Below are 25,368 nucleotides of genomic sequence, written 5' to 3' on the forward strand. Positions count from 1 at the left end.
AGACTCTAAGCACTTTGGGAGAGAGGAGTACTAAGCAAGCATCAACATGAAGTATTTAAGATAACAAATATATTTCTTCATAGATTTGTGAGGGTTAAGTCAACCTGTCTGAGAAAAGCAGATACCCTAGAGTTTTAGATTCTGACTCCTGTTTTAATGAAAATTTTGATATAGGTGAGTATTAAAACATAAGGATAATTTAAAAACATATGAATGCATGACAATATAAGTAAAATAATTCTGGAAGTGCATACAGTAGTCAGACATTATTAAAATAGAAAAGTTGAACTTTTTAGATTTTCCCCACAAATTTTCTAACTCATGTGTACTATCAAAGGTGACCTTGAAACCATTTTCAGGATGAATTACTCAAAATCCTATTGAAAAATGAACGTTCTTATTTAAAGATATCACTATTAAGTAAAAAACAATTTGAATGATCAAAATATATTTCAAGGCCATATATAATTATTCAGAAAAATACTAACTTACTTTACAATTATACACCTCACTGATGGATAATATAGGAATCTAATTCAGAGATTAAAAAACTGGATTTTTACTGAAACTGAAATATTTGAAAAGAGTTATTTGTAAGTTAATGACACTACTATAAGATTCACTAAAAAACATAAAACACAACTTATAAAATAGGAAATATGCAAACACAGTAAAAACTTGATTTCATAGAATAAACACAATGCACACATAATCAAAATAATTCATAGTTGCATATAAAATGTACATATCTCAGAATCACCCTGATGTTAAATGACAAACCAAACATTTGATTTTAAAGTATTTTAATGTTTGCTTATAAACAGTGAGCCTTAGAGTCTTTCCATTCCTTCCACACTAAACTATCTTCCAATCTCTAATGCTTTTAATCTTAGGGACTCTGCTCTTTGAATACTTTTTGCTTTTGAAAATTAACAGAAACTAAAAAGCATCTGAAGGAAAGAGACAGGAGTAGAGGAGATGTGAAGTTGTAAAAAGTTTGCTAGGCATGAAATTCAACAGGAAAAGGAACAAAGAACAACACACAGGACTCCAGGAAACACACCAAATATGTAATTCAGAAGCACTGTTCTCTTCACATTTCCTTACTCCTTCTTCAGGAACCTTTCAATGCCAGAGCATGCTTTTTGTTTTATTTGCAAAATTATCTACTAAGGGACCAAGCTCTTCTCATTGGTAATAAGAGCTATTGGTTCATTTGTTTATTCATTTAACAACTATTCATCAAGTTTCTGCCATGACCCTGATATTGAGAACATAAGGTAAAAAGGCAAACGTGGTTAAGGACTTTTGACTAATTTTTCAAACATGGATGTAACTTAAGAATTTAGGAACACATAAATTAGTTTGGAGAACGTGTTGCGATTTCAAACATTGTATTACTCAAGCTTTCTGAAGTCTAATCCTGACCATGAGGAAATTCTCAACAGGTAGAATTCAAGGCTCAGGTTAACATAAAGAAATAAAAACTTCAAGATGTGCATTAAGGTTAATTAAACAATAAACAATTTTAATTGTTTATTTTTAATATCAATTTTTAATATCAATAATTTTCTCCCCAGTAGTACTGCTCTGTAAAATATGAGTACATCTAGACATATAGGAATAAAACAAAATTGTACATAACCTGTAAGCCCCATAAAGGTAGACTTCTGTTCACCCAAAAGATATGAGACCTATAAAAAGAATGATAAGACATTAGATTTTTCCAAGTGAGAAAAACATTCATTTTCAAATTTTGATAAAAGTTAAAAATATTTAAATGTTGTTAACATAAAGAGACAATAAAATAGAGACAATATATTAACATCAAAATTAAAATTAGGGAAAAAAACCTTTATATTGATTTAATTTTCTTTTTGGTAATATTCATTTCTATTTCAGGGAAAGAACTCTTTTATTTTGTTTTTGGTCTCATACTAATCAAAAGAAAAGACCATGGGCTCTTATTTAAAGAGTGAAAATGCCAGGGGAGAAAAACTCCAAACCATTTGCTAATCAATACTCCACTGAAAAGTCACTAAAATTCCTTCAATAAACTCTAGCATTTTATTATTTTTAAGCAATATTTTGGCAGCACAAATTCAACAGTAGAAATAATCAGAATAAAGTCAGTAACTCAGGTTGAAGGGGTGGCTCAGACAGTAAAGAATTCACTTGCAAAGCAGGAGACCCACGTTTGATCCCTGGATCAGGAAGATCCCTGGAGAAGGGAATGGCAGCCCACTCCAGTATTTATGTCTGGGAAATCCCAGGGACAGAGGGACTGGGGGGCTACAGTCCATGGATCACAAAGAGTTGGACATGACTGGAGTGACTAACACTTTCAGATTGTAAAGCACATTCATTAATATTTGGGCTTCCCTGGTGGCTCAGATGGTAAAGCATCTGCCCACGATGCAGGAGACCCAGAGTTCGATCCCTGGGTTGGGAAGATACTCTGGAGAAGCAAATGGTAACCCACTCCAGTATTCTTGCCTGGAAAATCCCATGGACAAAGGACCATGGTAGGCTGCAGTTCATGGGGTCACAAAGTGTCAGACATGACTGAGTAACTTCACTCAGTCTGACTAACACTAACACTTTCAGATTGTAAAGTACATTAATATTTAGATTTGTATTAATATTTAATGAAATATTTAATATACCATCAAAAAAAAAACTGTGACTGAGGTTAGCATAAAACATTATGCAGAACAAGGAGTAATTGTCTTTAAATGTAACTTAAAAGTACTATTATCTTTGATGCTAAAAATTGTTTATAGCCTGCAAAGAACATCATATATTCTAATGTCTGACTAGTTAGAATTTTTCACTGTTTATACTTCGTCCCTATCTACATCATTTGGTGCACAGCTGATTCAAATACTAGTCATTCCCAGCAACATACTCTACTCAGGAAAAGATGAAAATAGCTATACTACATTGCCCCAAAAATGCAAACAAAAAAACTACAAACAGAACTAAGCCCACTCACTATAGTGATGAAGTATTCGAGGAATCCCAAAAGAGAGTATGTATTTTTAAATCTTTGAATCATTTTATTTTGGGTAATATGTTAAACAAACACAAAGAGCAATAAACTCTTAAAAATTCCTTGTTTAAAAAAGAACTGCAAAATTTAGAAGATTATTCAGAGAAAATACCTAGTATATTCACTAGCTCCTTGGAAGTAAAACTATGAAACCTAAATAGCGAATTAAAAAGCAGGGACATCACTTTTCCGACAAAGGTTCATATAGGCAAACCTATGGTTTTTCCAGTAGTCATGCATGGATATGAAAGTTAGACCATAAAAAAGGTTAAAGTGCTGAAGAATTGATGCTTTAAAACTGTGGTGCTGGAGAAGACTCTTGAGAGTCCCTTGGACTGTAAGATCAAACCAGTAGGTCCTAAAGGAAATCAACCCTGAATATTCATTGGAAGGGCTGATACTGAAGCTTCAGTACTTTGGCCAACTGACACAAAGAGCTGACTCACTGGAAAAGAACATGATGCTGGAAGAGACTGAGGGCAGGAGGAGAAGGGGACGACAGAGGATGAGATGATTGGATGGCATCATTAACTCAATGGACATGAATTTGAGCAAACTCTGGAAGATAATTAAGCACAGGAAAGCCTGGTGTGCTGTAGTCCACAGGGTTGCAAAGAGTCAGACATGGCTTAGCAACTGAATAACAACAACCACCTAGTATATTATTCTTTGTGATTCCAGAATATAACATTATCTGGATGACTGACTTCTTTTGTTCCAAACCAAACCTGTACCATTTCCCACCAAAATAGGTCTTCTTGGCGTTTCACATCTCAGTTGCTGCTGCTGCTGCTAAGTCACTTCAGTTGTGTCTGACTCTGCAACCCCAGAGACGGCAGCCCACCAGGCTTCCCTGGGATTCTCCAGGCAAGAACACTGGAGTGGGTTACCATTTCCTTCTCCAATGCATGAAAGTGAAAAGTGAAAGTGAAGTCGCTCAGTGTCTGACCCTCAGCAACCCCATGGACTGCAGCCTACCAGGCTCCTCCGTCCATGGGATTTTCCAGGCAGGAGTACTGGATTGGGGTGTCATTGCCTTCTCCATCACATCTCATTAAGTGGCACCAAATTTCATTGTGTTTGGTTAGCCAAAAACTTGGGCATCATCTTAGGTGCTTTCCTGCCCTCTATCTATAAATACTGAATACACGCGTCACCAAACCTTCCAATTCTTTCCACCAAATATTTGTAAAATGTATCTACTTCTCTTCATATCTATGGCCAGAACCACCTTAATATAAATGATCATTTTCTTGCAATTGTACTCTTGTAAAAGCCAAAACCTGGACTCTACACTTCCTTTTGCTTTCTGTATTTTTTCTCCAAATTTCAACTACACAGATTCCTTCTAAATGCATGTCATATCACATCACCCCACTGAACAGTGACACTTTACTTTTATTAAGATAAAGACCAAAACTTTAGTCAACTGTGACACACTGATTCCTATTGCAGCCCTTTCACATGTTTTTCCCTCATCAGAGATCTCTCAGCTCACCTTTCTCTCAGGGAAACCTTTCTGGAAACTTCCCCTTGATCAATGCAGCCAAGGAATCTCTTAGGCCATGTCACTCACCATACCTCTGCCTCCACTCATCTCAGGAGTAACCTTAAATTGTTTGTAAATGTACCTCTTTAATACTTGTATCCTCACTGAACTGCAAGTTCCGTAAGATGGAGTATATCTCTTTTACTCACCATTATGGGAGAGTGAAAAAGTTGGCTTAAAGCTCAGCATTCAGAAAACGAAGATCATGGCATCTGGTCCCATCAGTTCATGGGAAATAGATGGGGAAACAGTGGAAACAGTGTCAGACTTTATTTTTGGGGGCTCCAAAATCACTGCAGATGGTGATTGCAGCCATGAAAGTAAAAGACGCTTACTCCTTGGAAGAAAAGTTATGACCAACCTAGATAGTGTATTCAAAAGCAGAGACATTACTTTGCCAACAAAGGTCCATCTAGTCAAGGCTATGGTTTTTCCAGTGGGCATGTATGGATGTGAGAGTTGGACTGTGAAGAAAGCTGAGTGCAGAAGAACTGATGCTTTTGAACTGAGGTGTTGGAGAAGACTCTTGAGAGTCCCTTGGACTGTAAAGAGATCCAACCAGTCCATTCTGAAGGAGATCAGCCCTGGGATTTCTTTGGAAGGAATGATGCTACAGCTGAAACTCCAGTACTTTGGCCACCTCATGTGAAGAGTTGACTCATTGGAAAAGACCTTGATGCTGGGAGGGATTGGGGGCAGGAGGAGAAGAGGACGACAGAGGATGAGATGGCTGGATGGCATCACAGACTCAATGGACGTGAGTCTGAGTGAACTCCGGGAGGTGGTGATGGACAAGGAGGCCTGGTGTGTTGCGATTCATGGGGTCGCAAAGAGTAGGACACAACTGAGCAACTGAACTGAACTGAACTGATGGCACTAATGTCTTCCCAAGTACAGTAGTCTAGGCATTCAATACAGACAAATGGATGGAGCCAGGAAAGGCAAAATGTGGATGATGAACCCAGCACCACTCTCCTTTCCAGAACACACCTTATTATGTTCTCAGTAACACTTGAAAAATGAAGCCAAAACAAAGTATGCAGGACCGAGGAGGAATGTATCATATATAGGTTGGTTTTTTTTGTACATAGAAATGACATGCTATAAACTACAAAATAAGGAGATAGAAAACTCATAAAATAAATTTGAAAGCATAACGTAAATTATAAAATCATAAAATAAATTGCTAATCATAAGTTTGAGAGCATTTTCCAAAGGAAATTGGTAGTGAATACAGATTTACTAAAAGCTAGTTATCTAATTAATGACATTTTCTTTGATCTGACATGTTGTTTTAATAGGTCTTGAAAATATCAGAGTACTTAAATTTAAATAAGCTTTTGAAGAAAAAATTTTCAGTTCAAGACAGTGTCATGTGGAATAAGTTTCATAGTCCCTAAAAAAACATTTCTACGAAACTCTAATATGTAAATTTGAATGTGAAGTGACATTGCCAGTGGAAAGTTGTCTTTTACATCCACTTACCAGGCATTAAATTAAATTAAATACACAGGAGGAAAATGTACTCATTCTAGCAAAAAGGTAGTGCCCCAACTCTCTTCGTAAAATAGATTTATCATGAAAAAAGAATGTGGGATCTGATCTGCATGTTCCCCGAAAACTACCAAAATGAAAGAGAGGTGAAACTGAAACTAGCAGCTAGCCTCTAATTCCAAATGAGCTTCAATCCCATTGACAAAAAGGCACTCAAAGGATAGACTTGCACAGAAATATCAATTGCAGTATTACATATGGCAGAATAGTAACTGGAATCTACCTAACCAACAAGAGATTTAAATTAACTTGCTCATCATCAACAACAGCAAAAAGGCCATCAACAAGAAAAAAAAAAGTCATTGATAAAAAAATGACATATATAACATTATTCTAATTGTATCAACATGACTGTGGTACCTGTATGTGTGTATTGATGCAATTTACAGAAGATTGGCAGTCAAAATACTAAAAATACTTTTTTGTAGGTATTAAGATGTTAGGTAATGTTTACTTCCTTTTCCTCACCCTAAGTATTTCTATTGCAATAATCATGAACCATTTGTACAATCATAAGAATAAAACAGATTTCACTTTTTAAAACTATAAGAACATAACAACAAGAACGAACATAAAAACAACCTTTGGGACTTCCCTGGTAGTCCAGTTGCTAAGACTCTGTGCTCCCAATGCAGGGAAGCTGGGATTCAATCCTTGGTTGGGGAACTAGGTCTACACATGCCACAGTTAAGACCCAGTGCATCCAAATAAACAAATACATATGTTTAAAAGTAAATAAAAATAAATTTATATTATTTAGCTATTTTAATTTATTAATTTATTATTATATAAATAATATTATATACATGTAATACATTATGGGCTTTCCAGGTGACTCAGTGGTAAAGTATCCACCTGCCAATGCAGAAAACGTGGGTTCGATCTCTTGGTCAGGAAGATTGCCTGGAGAAGGAAATGGCAACCCACTCCAGCATTCTTGCCTGGGAAATCCCATACACAGAGGAGCCTGGCGGGTTACAGCAGGTTGTAAAGAGCCAAACATGACTTAGTAACTAAACTACCATCACCATATAATATATAAATAAAAATAAATATTATTTATTTATTATATTAATAATATCATATAAACATTATTTATATGATTTAATTAGGCCTATAGATAAAAATCACATTGAAGAATGATTATGAAAACTGGAAGAACTATATCAAACAATGGAAATAACAGTAGTTAGATATGGAAAGTCAATGACATGCAACCCCAGACACTCTTGACAGCTCACTTATTTATGGTGAATAAATACCTCTCCTAAAGGTAAGGAAATAGCTGCTGAAAATGTCAGAACTGCTTTGGCAGCAGAGGAGGAGGTCAGGGGTAAAAATGTTAACTGGAAGAATCAAGCATCTGGTAAACACAGAAAAGTTATAGGGTCACTGCGTGGGGCAGAATTCAAATGAAAGACTTGTGGGTCACAGCTTGAGAGGAACTTGGGTTGACAGAGCTCCAAACTCAGTAGGCAAGCTTGTATTGTATTAACAAAAGTGTTAGACCACTTAATCAAAGAGGAAAATTATGACACTCTCTTAATCATAACAAATCCTAAGAAATGAGTACTAGGTATGGCCACATTTTAAGGACGGACAAAATAACATAAATTTATCATGTGACCAGAATACTGAAGCATAGTAGAGTCTTGACAATATATTATGAAGATTTCCCAATAACTGAATCTTTTCAAAATGGGTATACTTCCCACTGGGCTTCCTAGGTGATTCAGTGGTAAAACATCTGCCTGCCAATGGAGGAGATGCATGTTTGATTCCTAGGTTAGGAAGATCCCCAGAAGAAGGAAATGGCATTCTTGACTGGGAAACCACATGGACAGAGGAGCCTGGCGAGCTACAATCCATGGGGTCACAAAAGAGTTGGACACTTCTTAGCGACTAAAATAACAACAATACTTCACACCACTGTTGGAGATGCGGCAGAGAGGACTAAACGCTGGGTCTTTGAAATAACAGACTCTTAAGAGTCTTTCCACCAGACACACATGGGAGGTAGAAGTGGCTTTCTATCAACATTATTATTTTTTTCCCCTTCCACGGTACAGAGTTGGGTGTAAAAAGCTACTCTTTGGCCAGAGGTGACTTTCTTATCCTCCGTGTCATGGTATGACTGTGTCACTGATTCCCCAGTGAGATCTGGGTATGAAACACAAGTAAAAGCGGTACTCCTTTTAAGCCAATAACTTTAACAACTGTATCTTTTCCCACATTCTCTTCATCATTCTGAAAGCTGACTACAAAGCGCTGTAGGGTCTTAGGACAGCAGATAGCCACCGAATGAAAGTGGGTTGCATGTAGGACACTGAACGTACCATCCTATAAGGAATGTCTGTGTGTGTGTGTGACCATCACCATATGGAGAAGATGAACCCTGACTACGAACACCAGCACTGGAATCTGGTAAAGAAATCTTTTCGAATTTTTCAGATTGCCTGTTGAAACACTTGGGGATGCTATAATCAATGCATATGAGAGAAGAAAAGGTCAACATTATGATATTCAATCTCACTGGTCATCAGATATTTAAACACACTGCAAAAATTAAATTTCTTATTTTAATAGTTATTACCCGAATGAAGAAATGGTCTTTAAAACATCATGTCAACATACTTGTGGCTCTATTAGGCACTTATTCTAAATGTAAATCCAATTACCATAAAATATGAGCACATTTACATGATTCTTACTTTGTCTTTTGTCATTTGATATTGAAAATGAATAATCACTTCAACAATTTTTAAAGTGGGAAAGGATGCATAAGTTTTGACCTAGTGAAGAACTGTAAGCACCAGCAGGCAATAAGACAATGCTGATGGCTCAGCTCTCAATGAAATCCATAAACTACATGTTAGATGTGTTTCCTTTGCTCATGCCTTGAAATCATTTATTACAAACTGTGCCTCCATGAGAGCTTGCCATTTGCACAATTTCATACATTAACAGTAAAATTCTTTTCATACCCTTCCGTTTGTCCACACCCACATTTTCATATCAGTTTCGACTCCTGGGACTTAAAAATAAAGCAAAGTAGTACAAAATATCTGCATCTTGGTTATGTCAGAATTTCTAATTCAATTAATCTCTTTGCTAAATTAGCCTGATTATTTTAAAATAGAGTCTGTGTCTGTAAAGGTCACTGCTGTTTTTCATTAACCAACACTACCCTGACAGTAACTAAACAGAACAATGTATTCAAAATGGAGCCATGAGTTATTTTGTTATGCTTTTTTAATTGCAGTAATCTGATTTTTCAAATGTATACCCTCTATAATTACAGCTGAACATTCTTACTAATATGACAGAGAAGTTAATTATTGGAAACTGCTCAATGTTTTCAAATAATATTATTTCACTCTTCTATTACTTGCCAATGCTCTTTCATTGTAAAAAGGATTCTGTCGTGCCTCATTTTATGATTCTCAGGTATCTCTAAAGTACATTTCATTTATAAATCACCAAGTTTTGAAAACAATGCTGGTGTGTCGGTGACAGAAATACATGGGGGACACTTGGAGAATCCTCAGAAACTACTCCTAAGCCAGAGTGGTGATATACGAGATAGACGGACTCCTAAAATGGACAGCTGGTGTTTTTTTGGTGGAGTAAGATTGAAGCTTTGTTCTCACCCAGACACTCTGAGGACAAAGCTAGTGGCTGAAGCTGAGCTCTGCTGAAGTAAAGAAATAAGGTGCCCACTCCTGAGTTCAAGGAAGACTTCACTTGTGCACATGCACAGGAAGGCTCCTTGAGAGTCAGAAAGGGAGGGGGTCCATAATAAGTGTGGACACGCACCCACAGGTGAGATGGGATACATTTTATCGAAAAGATATACATGAACATTGGGGAGGGTCTTAGGATCAGTTAGTGAAGAAAGAAACAAGATAACTGGCCAAAGGTAAACCAAGACTCAGAAGGACTGTCCTATACACGCGATTGAAGCCACCTCTTAACTGTGTTCCCTGGCCAGGACTCCTGCGCTTCTGTCTGAGTGTGGATCTCAGTCCAGTTTCTGACTTATTGTGCTTCTCCTCATTAGAGAGGATGCCCATATCCTTCCTCTCTGGGTTTGTGTTTCTGTCTTGCTTCTGACTTAAATAAAACAAGCTGTTTCTCTGTGTTCTCCCATTGTGCTGTGTGTCTCTAATGGTAAACTTGGTACCTGTTTTGCAGTTTTTGCCCCCTTGTGACATTTTTGCTTCCAAACTGGGTAAGAATCAGAGAATTCTGCTTCCAGTCTCTAGCCCCTGGTGGACTGGTATCTAGGTTCAATCCCGGGAGAGGGAGATAAACTCTTGCTCCAAGACTACTATCCCTCCGAGAACAGTGGCACCACGTTATAGGGCATGACGTCAAGGAAGAGTGTCAGATCAAGTTTTATCCAACATATTGTTATCCAAAAGGTCCAGGGGTCCTGAGCTAAGGTGAGAAACAATGGATGTGGAGGGACAGGAGTAGAAGACAGAGGTCTGAGAACTGGGAGCAAATGTTTAAGTTTCTGAGACAACAGAGAGCAGAGTATGTATAAGCAGCTTCAAGTAGGTCAGCAGGCTGGGGTGTGAGGCAGATGAGGTGAAGGAAGCAAAGGTCAAACTGAAAAGGACCTTCGTTGCCTCCTCGACCCACTTACTCGTGTAATAAGTAACTACTCAGTGCCACACTGGTGCCAGGTTCTGAGGGTTTAGACAACAAACAACCTGTGCCCTCTTGGAATATCCACTGCAATCTACGTGGAATGCACAGAAAACAAGATAAACACGTAACACACGTATACCACATGAAGGAGACAGAGGCAGTGGAGATAAATGTAAAAAGAAAGGGAAAAAAGTATCCCAAGGAGTCTTGAGAGGAGAATACAGTTTTAAACAGGATGTTCAGCTAAGCTGTCACTACAAATCTGATTTTTGAGTAAAGATATGAGGAAGCATGCCAGAGTGACCCGATTGTAGGGAATTCTAGACAGAGGCAAGAGCAAGTATGAAGGCCCTGAGCCGGCAGAGTGGCTAATGTGACCCAGGAACAGAGAAGATGCCAGAGTGGCAGAGCAAAATGGGTGCGGGGAGAGAAGTGGTGAGTAACAGGAGGAAAATGGGGTTCTTACATCCTTTGTAGGTACTTCAATACTCAGATTACAGTTGTGCATGGATCTGACTTTAATGGAATACTGGCTGCTTCATTAAGAATGAACCAAAGAGGGGAAAAGGCAGAATTAGCAGGACTAGTGAGGAAGGGTACAGTAATCCAGGTAAAGGGGAGACGGCTTGGCCAGAATGGTAGCACTGAGAAGAGACTGTATGCTGGATCCATCTTGAAGGTAGACATGATGGAATTTTCTGCTGGTTTTGCACATGCAGGAGAATGTGAGGGAAAAAAAGAGAAATGAAGAATGACTGACTCCAAAACATTTGGCCTCAGCAACTGTTCAGATGGAGTTGCTATCAGCCAAAATGTGGGAGGCTGTGGGTGGAGCAGGGTTTGGGGAAGGATAGGGTTGTCATTCACTGAGATGCAGAAAATCACAGAAGCCAATTGGAACATGACAACTTTGCTATGACTATCAAACCTCCAAGTGGAGAAGACGAACATGTAGTTAGAATTTGGGGGGTGGGAGGCAGGAAAAGTGCTTGCTTCCTGAGGCTAGTAAGTTAAACAGGGTTAAAATGATTAGTGCTGAGGTTCTCAACATGAAGGACAAAGAGGAGAAAACACATGTTTCTTTACATGAAAGTGGGAATAATAAGATTAAGTGCGTACTGAAGGAAATAACATAAATAAAATAACCATCCCAATGACAGAAAATACAAGATCTCTAAAATACAAAACCTTTATAAGGGTTGAAAATTTCCAGAGGGTAATGAATTTTACATTTCATGGCTATGTCTTCACTTTCAGCACTATTAATACATGCTAAGTATTCAATAAAGAGGTAGTAAAATAACCATATTACATTCATTAAATAAATTATTTCATTACTTATTATTTCAAAATAAATTATCACATAAATTATTACACAATGAAATTTCACTTGTTAATCTTTAGCTTATCTCCAAACCCTTTAACATATAAGAAATCATTTCACTGTCTAAATAAGCCAAAGAGTAATCAATTCATTTAAATGTATATTATGCCTTCATTTTCCATTTTGCTTTGATCTTTTAATTTTTCTTAAATTTTCTTAGGGCAAACCTCTACATGAAAAAAAATAACTGTACAGAAGTTAGCCATCAAATTTGTTTTCAGCTTTGAAAATTATTTTCAATTTAGTAGGCTGGACAGAAACTCAAGGTGTGTGATGAGATAATTATTCAGGCCATCACACACCCATTCCCTTTCCTACTGCTTCTAGCAAGGACAGAAATTAAAAGGAGAACCTTTAAAGGAATAGATATGCAATTTAATAAAAGCAATAATGAATGGAAAAGTAAGTCAAAATAAATCAATGTCATTTAACTCAAATTAGATAAAGAACTACACAAGCTAAATCTGAGACTTGAATTAAGCATCCCAATAAATGCTGAATAAATGCTGTTTCTATTCAAGAGTAAATAACTAGCTTTGTTGTTGCTTTGTTTTGTCTTAAAATTTCCCCATATAAGTGAGATCACACAATATTTATTTTTTTGTCTGACTTAATTCACTTAGAATAATGTCCTCAAGAAACTTTTTTTTCAAAGTGGCCTCTAAACTATAACTGAAAATACGTACAAAGCTGGAATACAAAAAAATAAACCTTTCTGGAGTATATGTGAATCAAGAACAGAAAAGTATTGGGTTTTTAAAGAGACTGATCCATTTCAAAGCATTACTTACAGTATTTTGACGAGCAATAAAAATTGTGTGGGTAGATGGCAAGTATTAGCATTAGACAATTAGATAAACAAAAGAGAGATATATTAAAAGAATCTACAAAGATTACATTCATGTATTAACCGAAAACCAAATCGATTTATTTGTGACAAACACTTATTGAAGAAATAAATTCCATATAGCATTCTTTAAACTTATACTACATTCAGGAGGTAATTCAAGATGGCAGTGTAGGAAGATCCTGAACACACCTCTGCCACAGACACACCAAATCTAAAGCCATGTATGGATCAATTTCCTCTGAAAAAGACCTGAAAACTAGCAGAACAGCTTCTCCACAACAAGAAATACAAGGGCCATAATGAGACCAATAGGAGAGGGAAGCGGCTTCCAAGGTGATTCAGTGGTAAAGAATCCACCTGCCCATGCAGGAAACATGGGTTCGATCCCTGGGTCGGGAAGATCCCCTGGAGGAGGAAATGGCAACCCACTCCAGTATTCTTGCCTGGAGAATCTCATGGAGAGAGGAGCCTGGGGGGCTACAGTCCATGGGGTTGCAAAGAGTCGGACACGACTGAGCGGCTAAACAACAACACAACAAGGAGAGGCAGAGATTCAGTATTATCAAAAACCCTGCCTCTGACACAGTGACCCAGGCGCAGGAGGGATCTCACCAGACAGGGCTTCTCTGTGCGGCATAGGGGATCTGTGCTCCACACAGACATTCTTGGGACCTGGAGAAATGAGCCTAGAGAAACAGCAGCTTTGTAAACCAGTAGGATTTAGGTTCAGGAGACCCAAAAGGTGTGGGGTACAGGAAGCTCGTAAGGGGCTCATATGCAGACTAAGTTTGATCTACCAAAGTAGGAAGCTCCTAGTTACTATCCATAGTTGGCAAACCAAGGAAGAGCAGTGCACACTTATTATTTAGAATTATGGAACCAAGTGCTAGAAGAAATGGGCTTCCCTCGTGGTTCAGCTGGTAGAGAATCTGCCTGCAATGCAGGAGACCTGGGTTGGATCCCTGGATTGGGAAGATCCCCTGGAGAAGGAAAAGGCTAACTGCTCCAGTATTCTGGCCTGGAGAATTCTAGGGACTATATATATAGTCCATGGGGTCACAAAGAGTCAGACACAACTGAGCAACTTTCACTTCTTGCAGACTAAGTCACCCTACTCATACTCAGTCACTTCAGTGGTGTCCAACTCTTTGTGACCCTATGGACTCTAGCCAACCAGGCTCCTCTGTCCATGGGATTTTCCAGGCAAAAATTCCAGAGTGGGTTGTCATGCCCTTCTCCAGGGGATCTTCCCAACCCAGGGACTGAACCTGCATCGTTTTTGTCTATTGCATTGGCAGGCAGGTTCTTTACCACTAGCGCCACCTGGAAAGCCTAAAACCCAGAGAAAAGCCAGCAGTCTGAAAACTACCTAGACCACATCAGCAGGAGATGCATTCAGTTCAGTTCAGTTGCTCAGTCATGTCCAACTCTGCGACCCCATGAACCACAGGACACCAGGCCTCCCTGTCCATCATCATCTCCCGGAGTCCACCCAAACTCATGTCCATTGACTCAGTGATGCCATCCAATCTTCTCATCCTCTGTTGTCCCCTTCTCCTCCTGCCCTCAATCTTCCCCAGCATCAATGTCTTTTCAAATGAGTCAGCTCTTTGCATCAGGTGGCTAAAGTACTAGAGTTTCAGCTTCAGCATCAGTCCTACCAATGAACACCCAGGACTGATGCATTCAGTTCAGTTCAGTCGCTCAGTCGTGTCCGACTCCTTGCGACCCCATGAATTGCAGCACTCCAGGCCTCCCTGTCCATCACCAACTCCCGGAGTTCGCTCAGACTCATGTTCATTGAGTCAGTGATGCCATCCAGCCATCTCATCCTCTGTCGTCCCCTTCTCCTCCTGCCCCCAATCCCTCCCAGCATCAGAGTCTTTTCCAATGAGTCAACTCTTCTCATGAGGTGGCCAAAGTACTGGAGTTTCAGCTTTAGCATCATTCCTAGCCAATCTTAAAGCAACTGCCAAGGGCACAGGGGTCTTTCTGGACATTATCAGGAAGCGTAGGCGCCTGATAATCAGGTGCCATCTCTGTGCTCCTTCTCCTTGCTAGCACCACTTCCCCCCATCCTGGGGCCCCACTGAGCCCTGCAGGTGCAGGCAGTTCATACAGCAGATGCCCCTTGGGTACCCAGCTCTGGTGGCCTACACTTCTGCACCCAGGAGACTGAAACAATCAGGAGTGACAGTTTGGGCAGGCTACCACCCCCACAACATGACACAGCAGACTGCAACACATCTCCAGTTTGCCACTAAAAAAGGCTCATATTCCTGTGCTGGAGTCTCAGTGTGAGGGGAGCTTCAGGCCTTCCACATAGCGACAGGTTACAGAGGAGTTCTAGGGAGTGAAGGCCAGTAGGGTGAATGTTATCTTTGCACTCTCTCAGGCCTTGCTACAGCTCACCAGGGTCTCACAGAGAGGAGCATACACACTCATCTGGAACCCTGACTTGTGGAACTGTCACATCCAAGGCACCTGTCTGGAGGCCAGCAAAGACAGTGGTCCCACAGGACTTTAAATCTGCTCCCCGAGGGTCTGGCTTTCACTTAGCCAAAACTAGGGGCTGACTGAGACCTCTACCTTTGAACACAACAGGGCTTAGTACAACCTCAAAGTCTAGAACTTATCAAGAATAAATCAGGGTATTTAAACAATCACAAAGATTTGAGAGATAACCAAAAGCTAGGGCAGGGCTGAACAATAAGGTTCACGGCTTACACAAGGACACTCCTTCAAGCCTGGGAGAGGTTCCCCATTTTGTCTAATATAAAGAAACACAGAGAGAAAAGCAAAATGAGGAAACTGAGGAATAGTTTTCAAAAGAAACAACAAGATTGAATTTTTAAAAATCCTTAAAGAAATGGGGATAAGTAATTTACCTGATAAAGAGTTCAATATAATGCTCATAAAAATGCTCACCAAACTTGAGAGAAAACATGAATACAGTGAGAAGTTCAAAAAGGAGATGGAAAATGTCAGAAAGCACCAAAATGAAAGTCACAGGGCTAAAGAATTCAATAACTGAACTGGAAAATATAACAAAGGGCTTCAGCTGAAGACTAGATCAAGCAGAAGAAAAAAAAAAAGCTAACTTATAGACAAGATAGGGGAATTCTTTTAGTAGGAGCAGGAAAAAAAAATGACAAAGAGTGAAGATAGCTTAAGGGATATATAGGACACCATCCAAAAGACCAATATACACACGATAGGGATGACAAAAGAGGCAGAGAGAGAGAAAAGGGACAGAAAGTTTATACAAAGCAATAATGACTGAAAATATTCCTAACCTACAGAAGAAAATAGACATCTAGGTCCAGGAAGACAAGAGAGTTACAAATGAGACAAACCCAGAGAGAGAGACGTTATAATAAAAATGTTGGAAATTAAAGAGAATATTAAAAGCAAGAGAGGAAAAAAAAAAAACAAACAACCTTTTTACATACAAGGGAAGTTCCATACATCTATCAGCTGATTTTCAAGAAGAAACTTTGCAGGCTGAGAGAGAGAGGCGTGACAGATTCAAATTGCTGAAAAGAAAAATCTTACAACCAAGAACACTCTACTTGGCAAAGTTATCACTTAGAATTGAAGGGATATAAAGAAGTTTCAAGACAAGCAAAAGCCAAAGGATTTTATCATCTCTAAACCCCCATTTGAAGAAATGCTAAAGGGACTTCTTTAAGCTGAAAAGGCACTATCCAGTAACAAGAAAACATAAGATGGTAAAAAAAAAAAAATCTAACAGGTAAAGGTAAATAACAATAAAACTAGTGGACTGGCCATTTATTAAACGACTACTAAGGTTAAAAGAAAAAAGTAGTAAAACTAACTATAATAATTAGTTGTGAGATACACAGGCTTCCCAGATAGCACTAGTGGTAAAGGAGCCCCTGCATCAATGCAGAAGATGTAAGAGACACGGATTTGATCCCTTGGGTTAGGAAGATCCCTAGCGGAGGGCATAGTAACTCACTCTGGAATTTTTGCCTTGAGAATCCCACAGACAGAGGAGCCTGGCCAGCTACAGTCGTTAGAGTTGCAAAAAGTCAGACACTACTGAAGCAACTTAGTATGCATACATCATGATCAAATGGGCTTTATTCCTGGGAATTATGTATGCTGAGATGGTTCAACACCTCATTAATACTAACCACTTTAACCAAATAGGTAAAAAATTATATAATGAACTCAACAGATACAGAAAAAACATTGTCGCATTTTGATTCAACATCCGTACTTCAGTCATGTCCAACACTTTGAGATTCTATGGACTAAAGCCCGCCACACTCCTCTGTCCGTGGAATTCTCCAGGCAAGAATACTGGAGTGAGTCGCCATGCCCTTTCCCAGGGGATCTTCCAGATCCAGGGATCGAACCCAGGTCTCTCATGTCTCCAGCGTTGGCAGGTAGGTTCTTTACCACTAGTGCCACCTGCGAAGCCCGTTAACATAGTGACCCTGTTCATTTGTGAAAATACAGCCCAATGAGTATCTTGGGCTCACTTCAATCTGGTCAGCAACTTCTCATCCTTTAGAGGTGCAATTAGGGAGGAGGTAGGTGGGGAAGAACAGGACTTTCTAAATACTGTGTAGTGCCACAAAATGTGTGTGTTATGTTTTGGTTTTATAACAATTTCTAAACTCTTATCAAAACAGGTAAAGAGGGAATGGACCTCAACATAATAAAGGTCATATATATGACAAACCCACAGCTAACATCATACTCAATGAAAAGTTAAAAGCTTTCCCTCTGAGATCAGGAACAAGACAAGATGCCTACTCTTGTCACTTTTATCAACAGAATACTGTAAGTTCTCACCACAGCAATTAAGCAAGAAAAAGAAATACAGTCATCCAGATTGGAAAAAAAAAAAAAGTATAACTGAAGTTATTTGTAATTACATGAGACTGCCTATATAAAACCCTAAGAACTTCACCAAAAAACTGTTAGAACCAATAGATAAATTCAGCAAAGTTGCAGGATATGAAATCAACATACATTTAGCCCTCCTTATCCATGGGGTCTACATCTGCAGATTCAATCAACCATGGATCAAAAGTATTGGGGAAAAAAAAAAGAAGTATTTGAAAAAAAAATTCCAGAAATTTCCAAAAACCAAAACTTGAATTTTCCCCATGCTAGCAGCTATTTACTATCATTTACACTAGATTTGTATTATAAGCAATTTAGAGATGACATAGAGTATATGCAAGGATGTTCATGGATTATATGCAAATATTATGCCATTTCATGTAAGTGACTTGCACATCTGTGGATTTTGGTATTGTGCTTTGGTCCTGGAACCAACTCTCTGTGGATACGTAGAACAACTGCACATAAATCTGTGCATGTCTATAAATTATAATGGAATATCAGAAAGAGAAATTAAGAAAGCAACCTCATTTACAATTGCATCAGAAAGAATAAAATTCTTAGAAGCAAATTTAGTCAAGGAGGTGAAAGGACCTGTATGCTGAAAACTATGACACTGACAAAATAAATTATTCAATAAATAAGACACAAAGAAATAGAAAGATATCCTGTGCCCAGGGATTGGAAGAATTAGTATTGTTATAATGTCCATACTATCCGAAGCAATCTACAGATTCACAGTAATCTCTATCAAAATTCCAATGACATTTTCACAATACTAAAACAAACAATTTAAAGATTTCTATGGAACCACAAAAAACCCTAAATAGCCAAGCACCTTGAGAAAGAAGAACAAGCCTAGAGGAATCATGCTCCCTGATTTCAAACTGTACTCAAAACTATAGCAACAAAAATGGCATGGTATTGACATTAAAAACATACATAGAGCAATGAAACGGAATATAGAGCCCAACAATAAATACTCACATATACAGTCAAGTAATATATGACAAAGGAGCTATGAATATACAATGAGGAAAAGACAGTCTCTTCAATATATTGAGCTGGGAAAATAGAACACACATAAAAAAATGAAACTAGACCACTATCTTTGTTGTTGTTGCTCTGTCCAACTCTTTGTGAACCCCCTGGACCGTGGCCCAACCAGGCTCCTCTGTCCATGGGGTTCTCCTGGCAAGAATACTGGAGTGGGTTGCCATTTTTTTCTCCAGAGGATATTCCTGATCAAGGGATTGAACCCATGTTTCCTGCACTGGCAGATGCACTGTTTACCACTGAGCCACCTGTGAAGCAGAGCAACAACAAAGACCACGGTCTTACACAATATATAAAAATTAACCCCAAATGGATGAAAGACTTGAATGTAAGGTGTGAAACCAAACCATAAGATTCCTAGAAGAAAACAGGTGGTAAGTCCTTTGGTATAGGCCTTGGTGATGATTTTTTGAATCTGATGTCAAAAGCAAAGGCAACCAAGGCAAAAAAAAGAAAAAAAGAAAAAAGAAGTGGGACTATTTCAAACTGAAAAGCTACTGCACAGGAAAGCATACCATCAATAAAATGAAAAAGCAACCTAGAATGGGAAAATATTTCCAAATTGTATATCTGAAAAGGAGTTAATACTCAAAATATTAAAGAACTCATTCAACTCAATAGTAAAACAAACAAACAAAAAAAGAATAAAAATTGTCACAGAATCCAGATAGACACTTTTTCAAAGAAGATATGCAGATGTCCAACAGATACATGAAAAGGTTCTCAACATTGCTAGGGAAATCGAAGTATTAGGGAAATACAACTTGAAATCACAATGAGAAATCACCTCATACCTGTTAGAATGATCATAATAAAAAGAAAAAGTGTTGAAAGTTTTAGAGAAAAGGGAATCCTCTTACATGATTTGTGAGAATGTAAATTGGTGAAGTCACTATGGAAAAGAGTATAGTGGCTCCTCAAAAAAAAAATTGTAAATAAAACTACCATATAATCCAACTGTTCTACTTTTGAGTATTTATACCCCCCTCCCCAAACTCAAAAACTCTAATTCAAAAAGATATACACACGCTTATGTTCATTGCAGTAGTGTTTACAATAGCTAAGATATGGAAACAACTCAAGTGTTTATTGATGAATGTAGGAATAAAGAAGATGCACACACACACACACACACAGTAGAAGATCATTCAGCCATAAAAAGAAGGAAAGCTTGACATTGGTGACAACACGGTAGGACCCAGAGAGCACTATGTTGAATAAAATAAGTCAGAGGAAAGACAGATGCCATATGATTTCACTTGCATGTAAACAGAAAAAAGAAAACAAGCTAATGAAACAAAACTCATAGACTGCTGGTTGTCAGAGGGAAAGGGTGAGGATGGGGACAAAATGGGTAAAGGAGATGGATTATATGATAATGTATGGTAACTAGACTTATTGTGATGTATACAAAGATTGAACCATTATGTTGTGTACCTAAAACTAATGCAATGTTATTACCAGTTTTACCTCAAAACTTATAATACAACTTAAACTAATCAAAATAATATTGCAGAAAATCAGACAAAGACACCTTACCATTCATTTCCTTGTGAAGGGTTTTCTAGTAGCACTCGGATTATGTATAATAAGCAGCTTAATAATTTGAGAGAAAAATTGAACAGACGTATTCTTAGACCTTTAAACAAACAACAGAAATTGGATTTTCATTTAAACTCAGTTCACAGATAACTAAAAAGAATTGTCAAAAATATCAAGTACAGCACTTAAATTATGTTTAGAAACTACACTACCATAATTGTATACCCACTCTGAAGTTCTAAGTGCCTGAAGATTGAAACAAAAAATGAGAATGACAGCTTGTATGAACCACAATAGTGGATATTATACACTAAGTAATTCAACTTTTGAGCATTCAAAGCCATAAAAATCATATCCAAACAAGATTGGTTTAGGTATGCTTAAAAGTTTAACCATTTTATAGATCTATAAATTTGGGAATAAATTTTAATTAGCCAGAAAATCTAGCTGCTTATAAATTCACAAGGAAAGTTATAAACTTTGTATCTTCTGAGCACCTTGCAGATTTGATTATACAGAAATTATAATCATATATAATTATGTATTATACATTTAGATAGTAATTATAGAATTACCGAGAAATCCTAACAGCATATAATGGGAAATATACACACTCACACTGCCATTTTTGAGATTCAACTAACTTTTCATTATAGGTTTAAATACTGATGAAATCTTAAAAAAAAATTTTTGTGGGAAATAACGCAGCCATGGACATATCTTTGTACATGGCTGTGATAGTTGATGTTGGAGAAGACTAATTAACATTAAGCAAAATGTGCTTAAAATCTGATTAATAGAAGCATTACCTTCCCTGCAATTATCAGGTGGTACCAGATTTACACATTATGAATACAATTCTGAGAAAGGTCTTCCAATAATTGTTTCTTAATAAAATCTACAAATGAAATGCCATTTTGTTTTTACTCTGCTGTAGGTGAGTGTACTTAAGGTAATATTTAACAGTAAAAGGTTAATGCTTATTAATTGCATAATTTTTCCTTGGTTTTCCTATTAAAATGCTAGGTACATACAGGTTAGTTTCTTAATAAAGTCTTTTAAACTGTTAATGAAATTGCCCTGGTTTTATAGAACTGGTCTCCTTAAATGATAGTTTAATCAAAGCTGGGTATTCTTTCTGGCCTGGAGAGACAGAATTTTTAGTACTAAAATAAAGGAAACCTTCAAATGATGTGGACTCTTCAAGTAATATCTATTGGTGCAACCTCTAACCAATCAGATTAGAGAAGCACTTAACCTAACCCTGAACTAACCAGCCATTAAGATTCTGTAATTCGTGTGCCTTACAGATTGAAATACTTCCTGTGGCCAGTATTCAGGCAACTTCTCATAACTCAAGTTTTTCTCTATGAACCCACAGAAGCACATTCAACCAGGATTCAGAGGTCAAAACTGTGAAATAGTAAAGTCTACAGCAAACTATTTCCATTGCTTATTGACATCTTAAGCAATAATCACATGAAAAAAACATTGCATACTGGTTCACTATATATAACTTTTCAAAAATACATGGTATTGTGGAGAGGTATGAAGTATGACTGACACTTCAACCCTGAACAGGCTGAGGAGGTCAGTGACTATGCCAATTTCATGCCCTCTTGAAGTTCCAAAGTTTCCCAAATGTATTTTATGGCAAGAATTCCTGGGATGTTATATGCTGAGCTTGGCTCTGCACTTTATGATTTTAAATCTCCAGGAGAAGGTGTTGTACATTTCAGGACATCCTACATGCTTCTTGCTATTAGATGTGATAGGTAAACTCACCCCTACTAAACACTAAACCAGAAAATTAGTCCCCATTATGGTCACCTGGAATCACCAGAGTCTCCTCAAAACAAGCTTTAGGTGTCTCTCACAGTGAAAATATGGGGAACCCTCATTTAAATGATTTTCCTCAGTATTTCTATCAATCCAAATGGTCCACTCAGAAGTCTACTAAATGATACCAGACTTGAAGATGTAAAGGTGTCAAGATACTTTGACGTCACCAGAGGCAACATCTACTGCTTTTTAAACATTAATGCCTGACAGAGAAGATTATCAAGTTTATTCTTGTATATAAAAGATATTTTGAAAAAGGACTGTATAGCTGTATTTTTTATTACAGTGAACATATATACAAAATATAGACAGGGGAATAAAATGAAAGACTTACTTGATCTCTGGTTTTTGATAAAAAATAACTTTAGTCTCTCTTTAAATGTGTTTTCATTCATATAAAATTCAACTTGCACCCTGCAAACAAAAAAATAAGAACACAATTAAGCTAAACAGTAAGATATATGAAAATAAAAATAAATTATGTGATGTAATACATTATATAATTTGAGCGAATCCCCACCATAGAAAATGAGAAGTGAGTTAAAACACTGATTTTTTGGAGAGTACCAGTTATGTTCTAATTTTAAAGATATACTCAGTTTAAATATCATATGCAGTTAATTCAGTTATCTGTATTACTAGATAAATGAGTGGTATGTATGATTCAGGGCTTTCCTGGTAGCTCAAAACAGCAATAATGCAAAAGTCTTTCATATATGTTTGAGGAATAATTTTTCATCAGTGTGGTCCCAATTTTTTCCCTGTCTTAAGAATCAACTGGATGCTTAAAAAAGTGAGGATGAACTAACCACCCCAGATCAACTGAATCTTAAGGGACTGGGCTTGGAAATAGAATTTTAGCAAGGCTTCTCTTTACCTTGAGCCTATTTTGGGACATGACATATGGGACACTTTACTTTCTTATTTATCTGTCTCATATTAAATATTGCTTGATCAACAAAGGAGTGGTACTGGCAAGTGGAACATTAAAGTCACCAGAGGTAAGTTACCAACCAGATAGATCATTTAAGGGACTGAATATTCTACCTTTAATCACTATCAACTGGTATCAACACTCTAAAACACAGTAGCATTCTAATAAATGCTTTTGCGCTCTCCCTGAATTCTAGCAACTCCTCTTAAATGATAGTGCAAAAATAAAATTTTCAAAATACTGAGTAAAAAGCAACTGTGTTCAAACTTGGTGAATTGTGAATAATCATCATCTGAAATTTTCTCAAATAATCTTAAATACATTTACTATAAGTTAAGATTTCAAGAACAGTTAGAAAACAGTTTAATGCTCACAAACACAAAAAATACTTAACTTTTCCTGAAGAACTATGGATGGAGGTTCATGACATAGCACAGGAGACAGGGATCAAGACCATCCCCAAGGAAAAGAAATGCAAAAAGGCAAACTGGTTGTCTGGGGATGCCTTACAAATAGCTGTGAATAAAAGAGAAGCCAAAGCCAAAGGAGAAAAGGAAAGATATACCATTTGAATGCAGAGTTCCAAAGAATAGCAAGGAGAGCTAAGGAAGCCTTCCTCAGCTATCAATCCAAAGAAATAGAGGAAAACAACAGAATGGGAAAGACAAGAGATCTCTTCAAGAAAATTAGAGATACCAATGGAACACTTTATGCAGAGATAGGAACAATAAAGGACAGAAATGGTGTGGATTTAACATAAGCAGAAGATATTAAGAAGAGGTGGCAAAAATTCACAGAAGAACTGTACAAAAAAGATCTTCACGACCCAGATAATCACGATGGTGTGATCACTCACCTAGAGCCAGACATACTGGAAGGTGAAGTCAAGTGGGCTTTAAGAAGCATCACTGTGAATAAAGCTAGTGGAGTTGATGGAATTCTAGTTGAGCTATTTCAAGTCCTGAAAGATGATGCTGCGAAAGTGCTGCATTCAATATGTGAGCAAATTTGGAAAACTCAGCAATGGCCACAGGACTAGAAAAGGTCAGTTTTCATTCCAATTCTAAAGAAAGGCAATACCAAAGAATGCCCAAACTACCACACAATTGCACTCATCTCACACGCTAATAAAGTACTGCTCAAAATTCTCCAAGCCAGTCTTCAACAGTACATGAACCATGAACTTCCAGATGTTCAAGTTGGCTTTAGAAACGTCAGAGGAACCAGAGGTCAAATTGCCAACATCCGTTGGATCATCGAAAAAGCAAGAGAGTTCCAGAAAAAAAATCTACTTCTACTTTATTGATTATGCCAAAGCCCTTGACTGTATGGACCACTACAAACTCTGGAAAATGCTGAAAGAGATGGGAATACCAGACCACCTGACCTGCCTCTTGAGAAATCTGTATGCAGGTCAGGAAGCAACAGTTAGAACTGGACATGGAACAACAGACTGGTTCCAAATAGGAAAAGGAGTACGTCAAGGCTGTGTATTGTCACCCTGCTTATTTAACTTATATGCAGAGAACATCTTGAGAAAGGCTGGGCTGGATGAAGCACAAGCTGGAATCAAGATTGCCGGGAGAAATATTAATAACCTCATATATGAAGATGGCACCACCCTATGGCAGAAAGCAAAGAACTAAAGAGCCTCTTGATGAAAGTGAAAGAAGAAAGTGAAAAAGTTGGCTTAAAACTCAACATTCAGAAAACAAAGATTATGGCATCTGGTCCCATCACATCATGGCAAATAGATGGGGAAACAATAGAAACAGTGATGGACTTTATTTTGGGGGGGCTCCAAAATCACCACAGATGGTGACTGCAACCAGGAAATTAAAAGCCACTCGCTTCTGGGAAGAAAAGTTATAACCATCCTAGACAGCATATTAAAAAGCAGAGCCATTACTTTGCCAACAAAAGTCAGTCTATTCAAGGCCATGAATTTTCCAGTAGTCATGTATGGATGTGAGACCTGGCTTATAATGAAAGATGAACACCAAAGAATTGATGCTTTGAGGTGTGGTGTTGAAGAAAACCCTTGAGAGTCCCTTGAACTGCAAAGAGA

The 25,368-nt window shown here is 37.7% G+C and overlaps 1 protein-coding gene across 1 annotated transcript in view; it reads right to left on the reverse strand.

Moving 5' to 3' along the window:
* KCNT2 (potassium sodium-activated channel subfamily T member 2) overlaps window positions 1–25,368 on the reverse strand; it is a 1,342,824-nt gene that overhangs the window by 1,189,948 nt on the left and 127,508 nt on the right. The window contains 3 exon segments of the mRNA XM_040262901.1: window positions 1,646–1,694; window positions 20,522–20,621; window positions 22,701–22,780. Coding sequence (XP_040118835.1) covers window positions 1,646–1,694; window positions 20,522–20,621; window positions 22,701–22,780 — 229 coding nt within the window.

This window comes from Oryx dammah, unplaced genomic scaffold (assembly GCF_014754425.2).
Source record: "Oryx dammah isolate SB20612 unplaced genomic scaffold, SCBI_Odam_1.1 HiC_scaffold_21, whole genome shotgun sequence".
In the NCBI taxonomy this organism is placed as follows: Eukaryota; Metazoa; Chordata; class Mammalia; order Artiodactyla; family Bovidae; genus Oryx; species Oryx dammah.